General features: G+C 44.4%; 1 protein-coding gene across 1 annotated transcript in view; it reads right to left on the bottom strand.

Annotated features, from left to right (window-relative positions):
* Nucleotides 1-236: 236 nt before the first annotated feature.
* The window catches only part of FN1 (fibronectin 1), a gene marked incomplete at its 5' end in the record, with an annotated part of 53,875 nt that continues 33,988 nt past the window's right edge, over nucleotides 237-20,123 (bottom strand). The window contains 21 exons of the mRNA XM_009585878.1: nucleotides 237-1,080; nucleotides 1,513-1,623; nucleotides 1,919-2,025; nucleotides 2,614-2,739; nucleotides 3,992-4,156; nucleotides 5,623-5,761; nucleotides 6,330-6,796; nucleotides 7,625-7,714; nucleotides 8,269-8,448; nucleotides 8,666-8,755; nucleotides 8,989-9,165; nucleotides 9,347-9,434; nucleotides 10,543-10,730; nucleotides 12,608-12,877; nucleotides 14,595-14,708; nucleotides 15,484-15,639; nucleotides 16,343-16,507; nucleotides 16,941-17,057; nucleotides 17,445-17,714; nucleotides 18,271-18,360; nucleotides 19,341-19,523. Of these exons, the coding sequence (XP_009584173.1) occupies nucleotides 1,006-1,080; nucleotides 1,513-1,623; nucleotides 1,919-2,025; nucleotides 2,614-2,739; nucleotides 3,992-4,156; nucleotides 5,623-5,761; nucleotides 6,330-6,796; nucleotides 7,625-7,714; nucleotides 8,269-8,448; nucleotides 8,666-8,755; nucleotides 8,989-9,165; nucleotides 9,347-9,434; nucleotides 10,543-10,730; nucleotides 12,608-12,877; nucleotides 14,595-14,708; nucleotides 15,484-15,639; nucleotides 16,343-16,507; nucleotides 16,941-17,057; nucleotides 17,445-17,714; nucleotides 18,271-18,360; nucleotides 19,341-19,523 (3,368 nt within the window). The remainder of the gene's footprint in view (nucleotides 1,081-1,512; nucleotides 1,624-1,918; nucleotides 2,026-2,613; nucleotides 2,740-3,991; nucleotides 4,157-5,622; nucleotides 5,762-6,329; nucleotides 6,797-7,624; nucleotides 7,715-8,268; nucleotides 8,449-8,665; nucleotides 8,756-8,988; nucleotides 9,166-9,346; nucleotides 9,435-10,542; nucleotides 10,731-12,607; nucleotides 12,878-14,594; nucleotides 14,709-15,483; nucleotides 15,640-16,342; nucleotides 16,508-16,940; nucleotides 17,058-17,444; nucleotides 17,715-18,270; nucleotides 18,361-19,340; nucleotides 19,524-20,123) is intronic.

The raw sequence follows: 20,123 nt of genomic DNA, 5'->3' as shown, positions 1-20,123 counted from the left end.
CCTCTGCCTCCTGCAGCATGGCATACATACTCAGAGTGTCTCTGTGCTCTACTGGGGTAGGGGGTGCAGCTGGAAGTCTTTAATTAACACACTGCTCTACAAATATTCTCTTGAGGTATACTTCATGCTTCATTGAGATGTTTGTTCCATCTTGTTTCAAGGCAATGTTACTCCAGCTCAGAATAATCATCTTCATCCTAGATTCCATGGTAGCAAAGAGAATCACTTAAACTACATGTCTGGTTTGTAAATCTTTTTATTAAAAGAGTTGTTTTTTTCTTTTCCACAGTAGTAAAGCTTTGGCACTTACAGTATAAAAATAATCACTGATCATAATTACACCAAATTCCTCTTTGTCAACTGCATACTAAGTGTCTTCAATACATTTTATTCCCATATAAAAACACTTGAAGGTCAGGGGAACAAAACTGATAAATAACAGTATGAGATATAAAGATACAGCTAGAAAAATACTAGGATCATTGAGAAAGAATTAGGACTGTGCATATTTTAAATATCACAGTGATTGGATTTGCTGTTCCTATCTTATTGCTGGCTGCACGCTTATGTGAAAGCAGAAGTGTTTGGTGGACTTTCCTATCGCTAAACTTCATTAATGTTGTACTCAAATGTTCTTTGCATAGCATGGGAACCTTTAATTTTGACAGCCTCCCTCCCCCTGAATATTTTGATCCCCCACCAATTTGTGATTTAGCATTTCTCCCCTTTTTTCTTTAAATTTGAAAATACTGACTGGTATTCAACACCTTGAACAAAACCAAGACAATCGCTATCAATCATGAGAAAAGTCTGAAACACTCCAAGAGTGGCGCTTGGAGAAGCTGTGAGTTGAGCTTAAGCTGGGAAAATGGCTCCAGAGCAGAGGGCCATTCTCAAAAGATGCGGTTTTGCTAGCATCACTCCAGTTTGGATGGTAATCGTGGCAGATAGGTATTTATACTTTGGTTTGTCTGTTGCCATTGCCGCAAGAGGTCTTGCTGGATGTTACTTTCCCCGTGGATGTTGTGTGTCTGCCTGTACATCTAGGGGCATGAAACACTCAATTGGGCAGTTGACGTTCTGTCAGGAGGGAAGGAAATCAGTTAGTGCTCTGTGCTGTGGTTTGGGCTGAGAACTGTTGCCGGCCCGTGTGGCCGTTTAGCTTTCTCAGCACAAAGCACACAGCTGGCTTACAGCAGCAAGTGAAGACCAGGAAATCACTACATGCACTACCGCCGCAGCCAGCGCATGCAGGCGCATCCCAGCGCTAGTAAACGAGATGCTCCGCTGACGTGAGTGTGGCACTGAACACTGTGTGTGGAAGTGTGAGCTGAAGCGTACGTTCTGTGCTGTGCAGAGTGAAGGTTTGCTGGATCAGTGGCTATCATGCACTTCTGACCGAGGAGAAAGCTACGCGCTGCTCTTATCCCTCGAGTCCTATACAGACCCCGCGTAACTCTGCCATAGACCGGACTTACAGTAAGGGAGGGCAGAGAAGGAAAGTGTACTCACGGTGTTTGTGGCCTGGTGGTATCTCTGTGTAAACTGTGTGTAGGTATGGCCAGCAGAGCCTTCGGGGGCCACCTCCACGCTGGGTCTGCGGCAGTTGTCACAACGCCAGCCCTACAGAAACAGACCGGTCAGACCCCGCTGATGCGATGGCCAAGGAGCTGCCAGTAGTCACGCATGTGGGTACAGCTCCACCAACACTAGTGAAGTTGCTCCCACTTTATACCACCCAGGCCCCGACTCCAAGTCCCTGCAAGCACTTACGCTCTCCTACTAATTACTTTTCTTTTTATACGTGCCTGTTTTGGCCAGGCATTAGACACCATCTGACCTGAAACTCAGCAGCCTTAGGACTGCACTCCAGCACAGCCTCCTCTCCTCATTCCCACGCCAAGTCCCTCCTGCTTACCTGCTGTCCTCCGTAACAAGTGCAGGAGCAGATGGCCCCAAAGTACTCCTTCTGCCACTGCTCTCCAACTTGGTACATTTTCCCATCATCATAGCATGTGGTCTCATCTGTGGAGGAACAGGCAGAGCTCAGGTGCATGGGCTGTGCTTGGCTTTAAGCATTCTCAGAGCAGGTTGGTGATCAGAACAGGAGCCTCTGGCCAGCATGCTCGCTCTGTTTGACCGGAGGCTCACTGACTGGCAGGGGGAACATCAGTCATTTTTATAGCTCTCCAGACACTTTAAACTAGAACAAGAGGGTATTTGGCTGACAAAAGCAATGCAGTTTAATTCATAGTGTGAAGTCTAGAGGATCTTCAGGGGACAGGCCCTGTAGAAAAGTCCTGTGTTACTGATTAGGGTAATCTGCACCACTGAGTGCAGTGACATGTCCCTCTTGTGTGACTCCAGGGCCAAAGGCAGAGAGATGCTGAGTGTGCTGTGACCTTAGCTAGCAAAAGAGGATTTTCTTCTTTTTAAGCTTGGGAATGTGAGTCTTATGCCTTCAGCTCTTGTAAGAACAGAATCACTATGTCATTGAATCAGACATACTGATACTCTGCCTGCCCCCGTGGCAGGACCTTGATGGAACAGCCCTAAGATGCTGAAACTTCCTGAATGGGAGCTCAATTAAATTAACATCAGAAGGAGACTTACGAGGTTCACACTTGAATTCTCCTTTTCCATTTCCAAGGCAGGTGCAGCTCATCATCTGGCCATTCTCACCCTGCCGGTCCCACTTCTCCCCAATCTTGTAGTTTACACCATTATCATGGCACCACTCTGGAGAAGGCAGAGGAACAAAGGAAGCAAGAGTTATCCCGCACACTGCAGTGACACAGTGGGAGGAGAACAGCTTGGTGTTGTCTCAGGAACCAACAGAGGGGCAGGAGAAAGAATCTTTTCAGCTCGTGTAAGTCCCAAGGACGAAATGGGTTCCTGCTGGAAATGGGTTCAGCTCCTGCAGCTTTTAACTGCTGAGGACTGTTACAGCTCTAGGAAATGGCTAGAGGCTCTTAGGAAAAAAGGAAGTAGGATATGACAAAGAGTGGGGAATAGGAAGAGAAATGAAAAGAGAATTCAATAGACATGGGGCAGGAAGGGAGAAAAAAATATTTTAAATGCTCTTTTTTGAGCAAATACCTAATAAAACTGTATCATGGAGACTGCAAAACACAATGAGTAAGCCATGTGTATCAAATGATGAAATATAAATATTAATCCTGTAAAGCAAATGTATTCCCTGCAGTCACTCCTCAGAGTCTATGCAATTGCAGAAATACCCTCTTTGTTCAACTTACTCCGCAATTTAAAAGCACAATTTAAATTAGTTGGGTGGGTGTTGTGTTAAACCACTCAATCACAGACTTTTGTTCCATTCCCTTACATGAAGTTTGATATTCTTCCATATAAACCACAGTCCTGCAAAGAATAAAACTTAGTGCCCCAGCAGAGGTGTTGCCTGCTTGACAGAGCTTCAAAAAGCAGCTGACGAAATTAGAAAACTGGTTCCACAAGATGCCTTGCAAAGGCTGTCTGCAATGCAAAACAGACTCTCTACTTGCTATAATACCCACTGAAATCCACACAAGTTCTGTCCGGCCCACTGCAACAATGTATATAATTAGGAGATGAAGATTCAACCATAATTTAATACTCAAAGCTGTCTTCTCAAATGGCTACCCAGATACTATCATTTAGGCGTCTTATCTATCTCACTTTTACATGTTACCTAGACATGCCTGGCAAGGGTAGGGAAAACAAAAGAAACATTTAGCTTCGGGGAAAAACTCATTATGTATCAATACAATATTGCTTGTTGCTGATGCAGTGAATGACAATACTAGATAAGCTGCACAGCTCAGAAGTAACCAAAGTTTTCCATCACTTCTCATGATGCAAAACACTGCTTTGGTTTAAAAACTTGAGAGCCTGCATTCATTTGCATCATGTTTGGATCAGGTTGGTTCTGTCAAACATGTCATTAGTGCTCAGGGAGCTTGGAGACAGGGATGGTCAAAAGCAAGCTACTCACTAGAAGAATCGCATCTGAAATGACCACTGCCAAAGCCTAAACACTGGCACCAGAGTTTAAAGCCAGTTTCAGATAACCGCTCCCATTCCTCGCCAATGGAATAGAAGGAGCCAGTGTAAGTATCAAAGCAGGTATCATCAGCTGGCTGGTTTAGTCCTTCAGACACTGGAATGAAAAAAAAAGAAACAGGCATCACACACAGCAATAGGAACCACTGAAAGACAGAATGATTTTCACTGAATACATGCTTTTTTTTTCTTCTTACAATATCCTGGCAGTAATGGAGCTACCCCATGGGCATATACTTGATGGCTCTGTCAGCAGTCCAGACTCCCTGTGATTTATTTTCCATTTGCATGTGTCAGAGCAGTTGAATGATAAAAAAACCTGACATGAAGGCTATTTTCATTTTGATTTGCCAAGTTTCAAGCAAGTGTGAGTTTTTGCATTTGCTGCTGGAGAACAACAACCTGACTTAGCCTGTTTTTAAGAGAAATGTGCTGTGTGATGCTGGGGAACAGCAGGAGGTTGGTAGCGGCACGTGCGCTTTTTTGGGGGCACTTCAGACTGTAGCTCATGGGCAGGGGGCGTGGAAGGAGGAGACCAGACCTTATAGCCATGCTGTTATATACAGATGTCCACCTTAGGTGTGTGCCTTGATGGAAAAGTGGGTGGTTTACAACCACCAGTTCAGTGTGTGATGGTCAGAGTCAAGAGTTAATGCTCTCGGTTCAGCCTGTGACAGACATAAGGCAACTGGGGTGCTGGAAGGGGAGAAACAGCCTTATTTCCCAGGGAGGTGGGGGCATGGAGAGGGGCTGCATGGAGAGGCTTAATGGGTGGACAATGTAAATCCTTAACTCTTCATTTCCTCTTCTACCATCCTGTCCTCCTCTTCTTTTTGACCTCAAAATACACACAGGAGGAGATGGAGGGAGAGAAAGAGAGTTGTTGACCAGACCCCTGTGCTGGTAAAAGCAAAACTCAGGTCCCACAGGGTGTGTGTGGGCTCTGGGCTTTCTAGCTGTGGTAAGTGCTGTCTCTGACCGCGAGTACTTGTGGTTGGTCACGTGGCTTCTAAATGCTGCCTGTTTGTGCTTAATTAGCATCTCTGCAGGCAGCCTGCCCTGCTGCCAGACTTCAGGATGGTCTAGCAGTGCTGCTGGATAACCAATACAGAAGCAGCAGCAAATGACTGACAGAGCAGTTAAGCTGGCCACTGGCACCTTCCCATAAGCATGATGTGTTATTGTGACAGTAGATCTTCGCTGGTGGCTAGGAATCTGTGACACCACCGTGATCCCCGATTTGTTTTGAGAGCAGCAAATACCTGATCTCTTGCTCTCTCTCGGGCATGACCCTAGAAAAGTGTATGGAGCCTTAAACCACATTCTTTATGACTAGACAACAGATCAGAATAGCTCTAGCCACACCGTCAGCGTGTCAGTTATCCAAAACCAGTGGATTTCACAAATCACTTGTCCCAGTGCCCTGCTATGAACTCTCCATGTCTGGAGAAGTTTCCTGTCTGAACTATTCTCAAGCCTGGCCACCAGGTAGGTTGCCTTGAGCACGGGAAATGAGGCAGGAACAGCACAGGTTCACCTAGACTCCATAAAGCTTTTACTTACCAGTATTGCCAACTGTGACCACCTCCTCCAGCACCTTTTGTCTCCGGTGATCTTTCAGGGCTTCCACTATGATGTTGTAGGTGGCCCCTCTTGTAAGGCCAGTGAGCGTAGCACTGGAGGAAGTTCCAGGAACTCTGAACTGCAACACAGGCAATGCCAAGTCACCGGAAAACGAAGAGTGATTACTCTTTAGGTGTCACCTCACTCATAGGAAAGACAGGATGTTTAGGTTGACTTCTATGCTCTATACCATAATGGAACCAGCCCATTCCCCTTAGACATTCTGAGAACTTCAAACAATACCACATTAAACTTAACTACTCTGGACTATGGTTCATGAGGGATATGTTATTACCGCCATTTCAGGGAAACAGAAACCAAGGGAGACAAAGGAGAAGGGCTAAGGGAGCCTTTGGCTTGGAGAAGCAACACCTCAGTCTTTGAAACTCCCCATCATCTCCCTGACTGCCCCGTTCCCTGGTGATAGTGACAGCATTTCAAGGGCCTTCTGTTTTAGCAGTTTTACCCTGTAGCCTTCTCCATGAAGGAGAGGAGGGAGGCATTTATCCTGCCCCTAGCTACATGTTAATAAGACTCTTTAAGCCAACTCCAACTGTCACCCCCTTAACACAGGGCTGGACTCCCAAGAGACATCTGCTGCCACAGGAGAGGCTGACGCCGTTCCTGTGCTAAGACAGTTCAGTTACCTGCAGAGTATCTTCGTCCTGGCTGACTGGCTGACATGAGATGATGTATTCAGAGCTCTCCAGCAAGGGCCTCCAAGAGATGGTTGTCTGAGAAAGAGCTTCTTGACCTGTGGTGTCGTTGCGCCTGGGCCCACGGGAGTGCGGGTATGAAGGTTCGACTATGATAGGCACTTGGTACCCAGGGATTTCAATAGCTTCATCTACATTTGGTGGTTGCGGTCTTGACCCCGGCCTAAGGGGAGTTGCTGTAGTGGGTACAGGCCGTCTGTAGCCATGCTCCTCAAAGAAGACTTGTTGACCCTGATGTCCTATTGTCTGCGGGTGCCTAGAGGTGCCTGGAAGTTGGATACCGTTTCCATTGTCATACCTATTGTTTGTGAGGTAAGGGGTCCCCTCGTCAATGGAAGGTACGTCGAGAATGTCAGGTTGGTTGGGGTGCGGTCTCGTAATCAACGTGGGAAGCTCATCTAGCCAAAGAAAGGTTAGAAGCCATAAAGCAAAGCGTGGCAAATTAACAATGGTAAATTAAACAGCTAGAATGGATGCTGTACACCGCTCCAAGCAAAGATTAGCAATCATCCCAAGACGCAACACACTTTTTATGACCTCATTGTGATTGTGAAGGTAATTTCTATCTCTCTATATATTTATATAGTATATAAATATATGTATATCTTTCATACATAGGCATAAGAAGTGTGTTGGTATGAAATTTTCATACAGCTGAGCAACAGTTTTGAACACTGCAACCCAAAGAATTGGCTCAAATTGAGACGAAGAAATGATTACAAGAGATATTCATATATCAACTTAAGAAAAATCACTGGTGTGCAGTAAGAAACCAGCTCCTTGATCGCATTCGGATATACAGCTGGTATTTTGCTTGCTACAGGTATCTCAATCTCACACTGCGGAGGCTGTAAAGAGAAATGCAATGGGCAACAACTGAATGGATTCTGCCTTTGATGCCATCATGTGCTAGATGGAAATGTGAGTGTTAACCATAATTTAATTATGAATTAGGACCCAGGCAAGCATCAAGCACCAAGCATGTTGTTCTGTTCTTAGTGTTCAAACGCACCTAAATGTGATTCATGTAACTTCAGAATCTTACCTCCTGCATCCTAAAAAGGAAAACCTTCTTACAAAGCCTATTTGACTCATAAAAAAGGTGTGGCTGAATGAGATGAACAGGGTATTTTAAATAACATTGTTATTTCAGTCCTGAGATTGTATTCCCCAAGTGGAAGACATCATCTCCTGTTGGCACACAACAATCCAGAGCTTTGTTTTACCTGTCCTTTTTCTGCCAACCAGCGGTTCACTCTTTTGATTGTTCTTCACAGCAATGATGTAGATAATGTATTCAGTTCCTGGTTCCAAACCTAGGGAGGGAGGAAGGACATAAAGCAATCTTAAGAGTTGCTCTTCTTTTATGATTACGTATGGGATCTAAGGCAGAATGAGAGGTGGGTATGGCTATAGTATGGATATGTGCATTTTGGATCTGAGGTTTTCAGGACAGTACAAAGAGTCCAGCCTCCTGCTGCTCAGTGTGAGTTTGAAATCTGACCATGTGAGCTGGGATCATGGATGCTGCAGACACAAACCACAATGAATCTTCAGAATTTGTGACTGATGGGGTGCCACAGTCATGGGTTTTTCCTCCTTGAATGGATGACAGTTGTGGTGGCAGTGGAAACAAACATCTGTGGATTGTTCAGATATGATGGTTGATCTGATCGGAGAAGTGTATTGTGTTTGTAGGACAGGTGTGCTTATAAAACCGCTGTCTGTCATTAGAAACCACAATAAAGGAACAAAACTTTGTCTTTCTCTTAGCTGACCATCGACACATTTTATAATTAGGCCTTCCCCTTCTCTCTTCAAATTTAAGTGTTTCAGGTGAAGAGCTCCCAAACAAAACAGAGACAGGTACCAGTAATAGTAGCCTCAGTGGTGCCGGGCCGAGGGCGAGGCAGAACCTCCTTGGCTGGTGAGCCAGGTTTCTCATATCTGATGATGTAGCCTGTGATCTTGGCTCGTGGAGGCTGCCAGGTAGCCAGGAGGGAGTTGCTTGTGGTTGTAAGGAAGCGCAGGTTAGAAGGAGCATCGATAGCTAGGTGAAAACAAAAGGAAACAAGTCAAATGCAGTAAAGGCAAGCATATGCTTCACCTGAACTGCATCTTCTGACACCCTTCTCAAACTCAGGAGTAAAACCTATTGCTGTAAGTCACAGTAAATATTATATGTGATCAGATATAGACAACTTCTGCCTGACCATATGTGATTACTATGTGTTAGCAAGAGCAGAAAAGTCAGACAAGATCATTACCAGTGGAGGCATCAATCACTACTGGGGAACTGCGCGCATTTTCGTTCAGAGTGTAAAGGTAGATCTTGTAGTCATTGCCAGGTTGCAAGCCTAAAATGAAGTTGAAACATAAATGTTAGCTAATCTGAGGAAGCCATCTAAAAGGGACATCAGAATGTCTTTCAACAACAACTTCTTGGAGACTAGTCTTCATGACTCAGGTATTTTTTTTTTTACCTTTTGTTCCTGTATGGTTTCTCATCAAGAAAATTCAACTACTAAACAAGAACCCAGTGTACCTTCTGATATGACCCTGGAAGCACCTGCAGAAGCCCCTCACTTACCAGTGATAGTGTAAGTCCTAACATCAGGGCTGATGGTCCTTTGAATGGGGTTCTGGCCACTTGCTGGGACAGCATCAACTTGGAAGCCAGTGATGGTCTCCGTCTTGGTTCTCCAGGTAATGGTGATGGTTGTCTCAGTGGCATCTGTCACACGGGCCCTGCGAGGGGGACTAACATCTGCACCAGAAGGAAAAGGTCTCCTGTCAGTACCGTGGGGATTGTGAATCTTACCAGCTGAGTGTTTGTGAACGCCTTTGCTGGAGCTTTGTATAGAGCCCTACTTTTGACACAGAGTAGGATCTCGGCCTCTGCACCCAGCACAGTACTAATTGGTCATTTGTGGAGGATCACTACTTACTTTCAAGAGTGGTGACCACCCCCTGGGCTGGTCGGCTGGTCAGAGAGTCCTTCAGGGCATACACGCTCACTTCATACTTGGTTGCTACCTAGAATGGACAAAGTTATACCATGTTATGAGAAGGACCTGGCATAGTGGGAAATATTCCTGCCTTCGTTCAGTGTTTGGTGGAGCCACATTTCTTGGTCACCAGTTACTGAAGTATGAAACCTTAAAATAACTCAAATAGTGAACGATTGACAGGATAATTCTAATTATTTCCAGCTGTAATGAAAGAGTAGACATGGACCCTGATAAACAGTGCTGTTGATAATACTAGTAGTGCACATATGCACACCCAGGAGCAGAGGAAATCCTGGAAGAAGCTGATTTGTCATCCCTCATTTTGGAATCTGTGCTTCAAAGCTGATTCTTCGGAAAAACCAAATTTACATCCTGTTTTTCCTGGGGTTAATGGATGCCATTTGCTATGATAATGCATAATTTGATATGCTCTTGCTGTGAAGAAAAGAGAATGGTGGAAGTTACAGCATGGTCTTTCGTCCTTGACTGCATCAGACCAGGAGTCCACTTAGATTAGAATGTTTTTTAAGGCTCATTTTTGAAAATGATTCATAAAACTCCTTAAAAACAGATCAGTAGCTTTTTAAGATAGCAGGAACCATAAAGTTCAGCCTCTTCCAGTTCAGGAACTCCTGAAATGTTTCCAGTGAGAAGATGGCTATATAGCAAATTTAAGTCTACTCACAAAAGACTTGCATTTTTTACTTACATTTTGCAGATGTCTTAAAAATAGGCAATAGACTGCCAGAGCTCCCATATCACAGCTTGAAAACCTCTGCATTAGGTCACTTTATCTGACCTCTTTTGTGAAAGATGAGTAAAAGCATTTTACTGGGTTACTGTTGATTGTGAACCTGATAATTTGCATTTGATTAAGGCATCCAGTCTCCCTGTGCTAAATGAGGAAGGGGAAAGAATGCAGATTCAGCAGACCAATTCTTTGCCTTTTAAAACTATGGTAAATGAGTAGTTACAGCTGATGGCTAGTCAGACTTCAAACAGACTCAGACCCTTAGGAGCTGTAATGATCTACTGCAGCTGAGGTTCCTGACCCAGGAATTTGAAATTGATTCAAGTTCTCCTAATATCTCCTTCACACAACACAGTCTGCATTACACAAAGAAAAGAGTTACCATTAGTCCGGACACGACAGCAGATGTACTGTCCGGAGAAAGGTTGATTTCTTTCATAGGACCAGTCTTTTCTTTGGGGTTCACTCTGACTCTGTAGCCAGTGAGGCGAACGTTTGGTGCGTTCCAGTTGACGGTAAGACTGGTGGGAGTTACCTGAGTAAACTTCAGGTTTGTTGGAGGTGGAATTGCTGCAAAAATCCGGATTGGCACATGGTTAGTTTAAGAAGACAGTCTTGGATAAAACAATATTCTCTCCTGAACAGGTTTAGGCCTGAAATACATGGGCAGAAAAGTGGTGTGCCTTCTGCAAACACAGGCATAAAGCACCGTGAAAGGGGACAAGGTACTCAGGAGGAGATTCTCCAATCTACAGTAACACGTTTCAGCAGAAATAAGGAGATCTCAATGCTTCAACCCTGAAGTTAGGTGAATTACAACACTTGCTGTGATATAAGGGGAAGGCTTTGGGAGGTGCTTAAACCTGTAGTAGGCCAGTCTGTTTTAATTCTGCCCGTCTCTGCTTTTCATCACACAGCTAATAGTTTAGTCCTGCTTCACTTGCCTATCTCTGTTCATTTCTAAAATACAATGGATGATTTACAAAAGTAAGTAGGAAGCAGGCTCAGGAATTGCAAAGAGGATATAAAAATACTGCAAATGCAGAGGGGAAGCATTTTACAGCCACTTACACAAGTATAAATTACTACACAGAGAGCAAGGCAATGGAAAAGCAGAGCTGTGGTGGCCATAAGGCTCACCATGCAAGAGTCTGTTCATGAGCTAACACATCTGATATCTTTAAAAACAAATGTTCGCATAAAAAAAGGAGCATCCATTGAAACGTTTTCTTGCCTTATTGTTGGTAATCCTTGGGCTGTAAACAGGGGGAAAATATACCTTACCATAGTGCCCGCTATTAGCATGTTGTTGTGAAGTTTTCTAATTTTGTAGAGTGGAAATACAAGATAATTCTCCCTTGTTGCTTTGCTCAGAGCTCAATCTAAAGCCCATGAGAGTCAATGGAAAGTCTCGAATGACTTCAAATACACTTTTCAACAGCCCACAAAGGGTAAACCAGAGAGTGGTTTTTAAAAATTACTATATTTGCATTTCTGGCAGGTAGTCAGCCAGCTGTTTCAATTATTACAGCACTTTGCTTCAGTTTAGTATAGCAATCTGTACACTAGGAACCACTGTCTTCATTACACCCCTGGAATTATAGTGCCAATTTTTCATCCACAAATGAACGGGAGGCCTTTATTACAAAGGTGTACCTCTGTAATAAAGAGACGTCTGGTAATGCTGGAAGCTTTGCAATGGATTCCATATTGCCGGAAGTAATTTTATCTCCAGCAATAGCTTCCTTTCCCTTTTCACAACGGAATTTTAAATGTATTCTACACGGAGCTGGATCAGACTGGCACATAAGGGACTCTCCTGAATGGAGCACGTCCTCTTCTTGTGGAGGTGATGTGAACGCAGGATGTGGGCATGCACATGGGCTGTAGTCCTTAGGGTAGTGCCAGTGAAGGATCTAGAGGCTCTGTGAGACCTGAGGGTTAAGCAATCTCCTAGCCTTTCATGCTGATTTTTTCCTCCATCCAACAGCGAGAACCCTGGGGGATGAAAGCTGCCCTAATCTCTCTGTTGTTGGAACTGCCTCTGCTTGCAGGTGTCCCATATCCTAAAGACAAGACAAGAGCATTGTGAGAGGGTGCTTCACCATGAGTTAGCCTCCGTGACTAGGGACTGGACATTGCTGATCCACTCGAGGACTGAGAGAAGGCTATAAGGCAACATCCCTCCTTTCTCTAGAATCTGTTCCTTCAATCTTGCTGATCTTTCCTCCATTCCCTGCCTTCCCTAATGTATATGCAGGCTGACTCCACTGGCAGCCAGCCCTCCAGCACCAACTAAGCCATCTCTCAAGAGCAATCACATCCCCTTGGCTGCTCCTGGGGCTTCCCCGGCTCGGAGCACCAGTTGCGCATGGAAGCACTCTTTACCCAACAGGGCAGAAGCCACTGCTGCCATGGCCTGCTGGGTGGTGTAGTTAAAGGTGTACCTGTGGACTGGGTCCCAGTGAGGGGCAGGCTCTCCATGTCATCGTATATGGCAACGATATTGATAGTGTACTCAGAACCTGGCCTGAGGCCATGCAGCTCAGCAGTGTCTTCTTCGCCACCTGGGGCCGGCAATAGCTCATGGATTCCATCCTCAGGGCTTGAGTAGGTCACCCTGTACCTGGTGACTTGCCCCTGCGGGCTTTCCCAAGCAATTTTGATGGAATCAACATCCACCTCAGTGAATGTTAGTCCTTTAGGGCGGTCAATGTCTGTTAGGCAAATTAACGGTAAGAGGTTATGTGATAAAAAGCAGGTTGTGGGTGAGGAAAATAAAAAGCATTTCTATGACATGCAAAGCAGTTTTCGGTTTTGCGCGGGAGAGATTCTCCTCTGTGCTGCACCTTGCACACATGCTTACACCCGTGCAGAGTAAGGCTGAGAGTTTGCAGGTGCCAGACAGCAGGAAGGTAATCTTGGCCTTGTTGAAACCAAAAGGACTTGCATTACCACCTTGAAAGCAGCCAGGATACCCATCCTTACCTATATTTGAGTCCCCTTGGCACTGAAACCCCTTTTACACAATTCTAGCAGCATTAAGCTACCTTAAAGTGGTCAAGACAAAAAAAGAAAACGGGCATTTTAAGACCCGTTTCTACCATCAGAGCCAGTAACTGGTTCCTAGTGCTAAAGGCAGCCAGACAACCCACCTGACTTGGTGGGTTCAGACTCATACTGCATTTGCTTTTCACTATTGTAAGCTGCTGTGCAAAGTGCCAGTCCAAGGAGAATCAGTCCCGCTATTTTCTTTCATAAATTAATACCCAATTAACACACTTATCAAGAAAGCAAATTACTCACTATATTATATTTTAAAATCAGTTAGAAACAAAGTTTTCAGCTTTGTATTGAGTGCACAGGGAACGTCCACAGGTGCAACTGGGTGATATGCACACTTCCTAATGAGACCAATTCATTGGATTTTCCTAGCAAGGTGGGAGCTCAGTGCTAGACAGCAAGGTAAGTGAGCCTTGCTCCACAGAAGTCTAGTGTGGCTACCACAGAGCTATAACCATTTGTTACACAAAATGGGAGGATCTGGCATATCATTTTTATATTGGATCCAAATTATGCTTTTCTAAAAGATTTCAACTTTTTAATTTCAACTAATTTTATATTAGTCCTGAATTTTCTGTATTTTCTAGTTGGCAAAGGTGATTTTTGTCCAGGAATTTGTTGGCTTGAAATTGAGATGCGCTCTTTTCCCACCTCAGCAAAGCTTCAGAGAAGCTCCTGTTGTCTTTAGGACAATTCTGTAAGTATTTGCGGCTGAGCTGTGGTTTTGAATACAAGCCTGAGCAAGGAAATAACATGCATGCAAATCACTACCCCAGAGGTGTCCCCAAAAAAGGCACTTTACATCAGAGATAGCCCTCTGAGTTACATGTTCCCTCTTGCCTCCTCTTTGTGTCCAGAGCAGTACTGCTGTTTTGTACAGGCAGACAGAGCAATCTGAGGGCTGAGCTGTCCTTTCTTTTGCAGTGCTTCATCCCAAATTCTTGGTAGCTCATGTGGTTTTCTTTACTCCCTTGCAACAGGGCAAGTACTCCCAAGCCACGTCCAGTCCCTTAACAGTAATCACCTTTGCCTCCTAGCTCCAGAAAGAAGATCTTTGCACATTTTTTCCACTGATTGGCTGAAGGCAAACAAAACCCAAAAAGATTTTGCGGCTTTAGTGAAAGAAAATCAGAAGCGCAGCATTTTGTTGGGGTGGGGAATTGCATTTTGCCAGTGTTTGAGGGAGAGGGACTGCATTTTTGCCAGCATCTGCAATTTAGGTGCACGGTACTTATCACAGGGCAGACCACCTTGCGTTCTCCTGGAGACTAGACACCTGCCACTTGCTTTCACTGGGCATGTGATACTGCACAGTAGATTCAGACATCAATAGGTAACATTTGTTTTGTTACCATGAAGTGAAATACGTACTGGTGACAGCTGTCTCAACCAAGGGGAGGCTCTCTCCGTTCTGATTCTGAGCGTAGACACTGACCATATACTCAACTGTGGGCTGCAGACCTTCAATAGTGACTTGAGTTTGATCTGGCAGGAAAGAACACCATTAGTCCATCTGCAGCTGCACAAAGCTGCAGAGCATTGCCCTCTAAGCAGCCTTGAATGAAGGGCCTGTATTAGCCATATGTCATTAAAACGAGGTAAGATTGACACATCAGGTTTGCCTTTTGCTTGCACTATGCCTCTCTGGCAGTGCACGACAAGGCATCAGCTATTTGTACCTGCTCAAAGGCCCCACAGCTAAAAGGGCAGGTTAGCACAGTAAAAAAAATAAAGCAAGAGCAGACCAGTTTTCACCATTTTCTGGGATAGGATTGACCATTAACCCAACTGTATCGCAAGCATCCCTGAGTGCTAATCTCTGCAGATCCCACTGTGTTCCCGAGAGCTGACTTGGCAGCTACGGTAACAAGGTCAAGCCTGTAGCATATGTGACTGAGTCCATGCTATGACCAAGAGTCACATTATGTGACCTTCAGAAGGACTTCAGAGGAAGCTCTGCTGGATGCTAGAAAATCCAATGGCATTTCTTTGAAATCCAGGTGCCTTTCACAGACACCGAAGTTGCCAAGAACAAACTTCTGCAGCACAGTGGTGTCAAAGAAATGTGAAGCTTTCGGGGCAAAAGTTTGCCCTAGCTTCTCCTGGATGAGACCTAAATGAAGTCAGCAGGATGGCAAAAAAAGGTACAAGCACGAGAAAATTTGGCTTTGAGCATATGCCTAGTGCCTGATAGTGTTGATTCTAGTGGTCACGTCTTGCATTCTTTACTGATCTGGTGAAGGATGTCATGTACTCTTACCTGCAGGGACATTTTTCGTTTTTGTGGGCCCATGTCCTTTCTTGGGAACGGCTGTCACCCGATACCCTGTGACTGGGGATGTTGAAGGGAGCCATCTGATGCTGATACTGTTGTCTTGGACGTCGGTAACTTGCATCTGGGATGGTGTGTCTATTTCTGGGCAACAAAAATAGTTTTTTCTGAGTATGTTGGTACAGGAAACCCTCCCTCCACTGTTACCTCCTAGCTGAATTTTATTCTGCTCTTCCAACTAGGCTGTGCTTCTTAGAACAGGAAACACATGTTGCTATTTATTTGTCCCTCATGCCAGCCCAGAGCAAAAAAGCCTTAACCATGATGTGTGGGTGACTGACCTCCTATCAATGTTGGTTGAGGGGTTTTGTTGTTTTAAAGGCTACTAAATGCCTTTATCTGCAGCTACAGTAGGACTAGGATTAGGCTACATCCAGATCAGGAGTGAGACAACAGTCCTGGAGTTAGAACAGGTCTCATCAGGATCACATAATATATGACAGTGCACCAGAAGCACCGGAGTTAAGCCAACAGTGACCCCATGATATGAGAGCCCAACAGGATTTCCACTCTGCAATAAGCAGTCAAATATTGCTTGTAGCTCCATCTGGACTCCACAAGGTCTCCCTCCTCCAAAAGTTCAAGTCCATGATCCCCTTCTGTGTCATGTCATTATCATGCTGGGCCACCATGAAATGCAGCTCCACTGAAAATGATGGGCTTACAACATAGCCCATGACTTCTAAAAGAAACCAGGGATCAATGATACAAATTTATGGGGATAAGCCAACGCAAAACTGTAGGGGTTTTTTGTGGTTTTGTTTTGTTTTGTTTAAACAGGTCTCACCTGTTTTATAGGTGACAGTGACCGGCTTGCTACTGGCAGGGCTGTCTCCACGGCCAGTTACAGCATACACAGTGATGGTGTAGTCTACACCAGGTTTGAGACCAGTGATGGTAGCAGTAGACATGGTGCCAGGCACTGTAAACTCCTGCACAGGGCTGCTTCCACCTAAGGAGGGTAGAGTGGAAAAAGAAATGTAATGGATCTCTAAATTATACATTTTAAATCATGACAAACACCAAGACAATCCTAGATGCATCAAGTTGAAGACAGAACCCTGTTGATTTCAATGGTTCTTGGGTCAAAGTCTTTTTCAGACTCAAGAAAAAGAACAAAATATGTACACAGAACCACCTCTAAAATGACTGGAGTGCTCCAGATGCTCTTTCTTTTTGGTAGACAAAAAATGATTTGCTCTCCTTTAAACAAAAAAAAGACACCTATATTTGACAATCTTTTCTGAATATGCTGCAAGAATCCCAGAGATACAAGAGTTTTTTGTCTGCTACAGTCAAACTTGCCTTTGTTATTTGCTGTAGCTTTCTAATGGCCTCAGAATAGAGTTTCTGGTCTGTGACTGGCCATAGCAGCCTGCCCTCACCTGTTTCACCATAAGTGATCCGGTAGTATCTGACAGTAACTGCAGGAGCATCCCAGGAAATCACAAGGCTGGTCGGGCTGGTGGGGGTGACTTCCAGGTCCCTTGGAACATCAGACACTAGAAAGATAGAGTTTAAAAACAGTTAATGTACATCAGCTACATACTCCACCTACCATACCGTGCTCCTCTGCGACTCATCTGCCTTAGTTTTAGCCCAGTGCACACACATTTGCAAGTGATATATCTGGTTAAAAATCATCCGGCATTGGACTAGATTTAATGAAAAAGGTTCTGCTGGCCCTAAAGTCATCTGACTTCATCTGAAACTAGCATGGGTCCTCCCACCTTTTTTTAAATCAGGCCCTGCCTCAGTATCATAAGCACTTCCTCATGAGCAGAGTTTCACCAGCTGGTAGGGAAGATCTGGTTTAACAGCAACTACTTTGCTAGAGGACACCCAAAATCCTTGGCGTAACTTTTAGCCAGCGTTCCCTCAAGGCTTACCTGTTGTTTGTTGGCCGACCAAGGGCACGCTTTCCTCCCTGCCATTAACGGCGATAATGCTGACCACGTACTCAGTCCCTGGAAGCAGGTTGGTAAGGGTGATGGAGTTCCGCGAGGGGGGCACGCGGTCCTCCTTGGGCCTGCCAGCACCATGCTCTGGGTGATGCCGGATTTTGTAGCCCATAATGCTGGCACGAGGAGCAATCCAGTGGACGGTGAAAGAGTTAGCAGTTATATCCGAGAAGTCAAGGCCAGTGGGGGAATCAAGACCTGGGTATTTCAAAGAGACAAGAGACTGAGCTCAACTGAACTACTGGTCATGGTTCATTAAGCTCAGTACCATGACACCGCCAGATCCTAAGCCAAATGCTATTCCGCCGTGGAACTAAACACACATGTTCAGGATCAAAGCAAGATAAACAAGCATTGGAACGCAACTGCAGGAAAAGAGTGTACGGCACACACAGACAACACAGCATAAAACAATACACATGATCAGCAAACTCCGTTACAGTTACGAAACAAGAAAGACTCAGCGATAGATATGATAGGCTCTGTCTAGGCTTGTACTCAGGCAGACACTGTCAGTATATTCACACCAGGGTCTATAATGCTTTATTTAAAAACAACAGAAGTTCTGGCTCTCAGACATAATGAGATGTAAGATTTCCTAGTGTTTCCCAAGATGTGCATCTGCATTGCTCTTTGATATCTAGCTGATGACCCATCAACGAGGTGACAATACACAGGAAAGAGCAACAAAGTCCCATTAATGAATCTTAACAGATGGCATTAATTGCACGTGTCTTAGGATGCATGTAAGTACCTGTTTTCTGGATTCCAGACAAAGGTGCACTCTCACGTTGCTCAGAAACACTGTAGACTCTCACCAGATATTCAGTGCCAGGGAGGAGATCTGTGGAGTTTAAGTACAGGAATTTAGACATATTTCTTTACTAATAGCTAGAAGTCACTCAACCTACACAGTTTTAACTGTGTTTCTTAAGGGAGGTAATCAGGTTTTGCTTGATGGAAGATCTGAGCCTCCCGGACAGTCAAAAATTTCAGACAGTTCTTTTTATGGCATTACGGTTGATTGCAGTGTTTTAGCCTGCAGGAGCATGGTATCCTGTATCATTGCTTCATTAGTTTGTGGAGACTGGCTAGAAGCAATTAATTTTCTACAAGGTCCCTTCTAGTTATCTAGTAGTTTAGTTATGCACTGTGTCAAAGCTTTAGCTGATATAAGCTGGAATAGGGCCAAGGATTTCCAACACAGCTGTTCTAACTCAGATGAGCTCCAGGTCTGGTCCCTTATTCTGAAAGTGGATATTGTCTCTCACTCAACCAACCTGATTCTAGGATGAGTAAAAAACTTCAAATATAACACAGCTTTTGCACCAGCAAAAATTAACATCAGCTTTTTGAAAATGCCCGTGTTTTGTTGCCATGTCCTGTAAGGTTCCAAACAGTATTTATTTTCTGGTCCCAAGCATACAAAGCCAAAGGAGTAATGACCTTTTGCACATTCTGATCCTCTCCCTGAACCTCTGCACTGCAAGTCCTTGACATTTTTGGCAAACCAGGTAAGTAATATGTATTTACTCTTAATACCTAACCAGGCTGCAAATCAAAGCAATTGCCCCATAGTCTGATTCATCACTGTCCTTGGATTGATGAGAAAAACTTTCCTGTGGTTTGGCTTTAATTTGAGTAAAGCAGGTGGCCAAACCCCATTTAGTGTGAGTTTGTATGAGGCTACTTCAACATCAGCTTAGATCAGCTGAGAATTTGGCCAGTTACACTTAAGAGTAAGCAATTTTTCTTGTGCCTCATCTTATGTCATATATAAGGGGCCTCTTATATTTGTTTGACGTAGGTAGGTAATCCACTTACTTGTTAAAATCACCACGTTGTCTGAGGGTGAAATTGTCAGCTCTGCAACATCTTCCTCCTTCTTCACAGGTGAGTAGCGCACCAAGAAACTGGTCAGCACGACGGAAGTTGGTGCGGTCCAAGTCACTCTCATAGTATCAGGCCCCACATTAGTGAAGCGGAGATCAGTGGGGGGAGGCACAGCTACATAGCAAAGAACAAATATGTTTTAGTTCTCTGAATCATAAAAGGTGATCAAGAGGTATGTTCAGGGAATCACCAGAGAAAGCAACTCATGCATAACAGACTACTGTGTCAGACCCATGCAAACAGACTTCTAAACTACATTCGGTTCTACTATAGTTCTACTACTATAGAGAAAAATATGTCTCTACTACTGTCAGGCTCCTTTAACCTCTTGGCAATTCCTGATACTTTAAATATACCCTGTGGGGCTAATTTGAAAACAAGGTAGCAAGTTTCAGTAACGTGCTTCTTGCAGCTGGATTTTGTATTACAGATGCGGAGCCAAGAGAGGTTTAAAGTTGCCATACAGCAGTTTACAGATGGAAAAGTAATCTCATCTAGAATTCATACATGCACACACAGGAGAGGAGAGGGTATGTCACTAATTTCCTATGACTCTACTTCTACTCGTGTCGAAGGATTTACAGCCTCAGGATTTTCAAACACAATAGGATTTCATGCAAGAACCAGTTTTCAGCTCGCCTTCTGCTCATGCACTATAGAGACCCTTGACGGTGTGGCATGGCTGTCAATGGCATGTACTCAGGGAGTGGTGTT

Source organism: Fulmarus glacialis, unplaced genomic scaffold (genome assembly GCF_000690835.1).
Source record: "Fulmarus glacialis isolate BGI_N327 unplaced genomic scaffold, ASM69083v1 scaffold6569, whole genome shotgun sequence".
NCBI classification, from domain to species: domain Eukaryota; kingdom Metazoa; phylum Chordata; class Aves; order Procellariiformes; family Procellariidae; genus Fulmarus; species Fulmarus glacialis.
The sequence above is the reverse complement of the archived record's forward strand: the minus strand, read 5'-3'. Positions and strand labels throughout refer to the sequence as shown.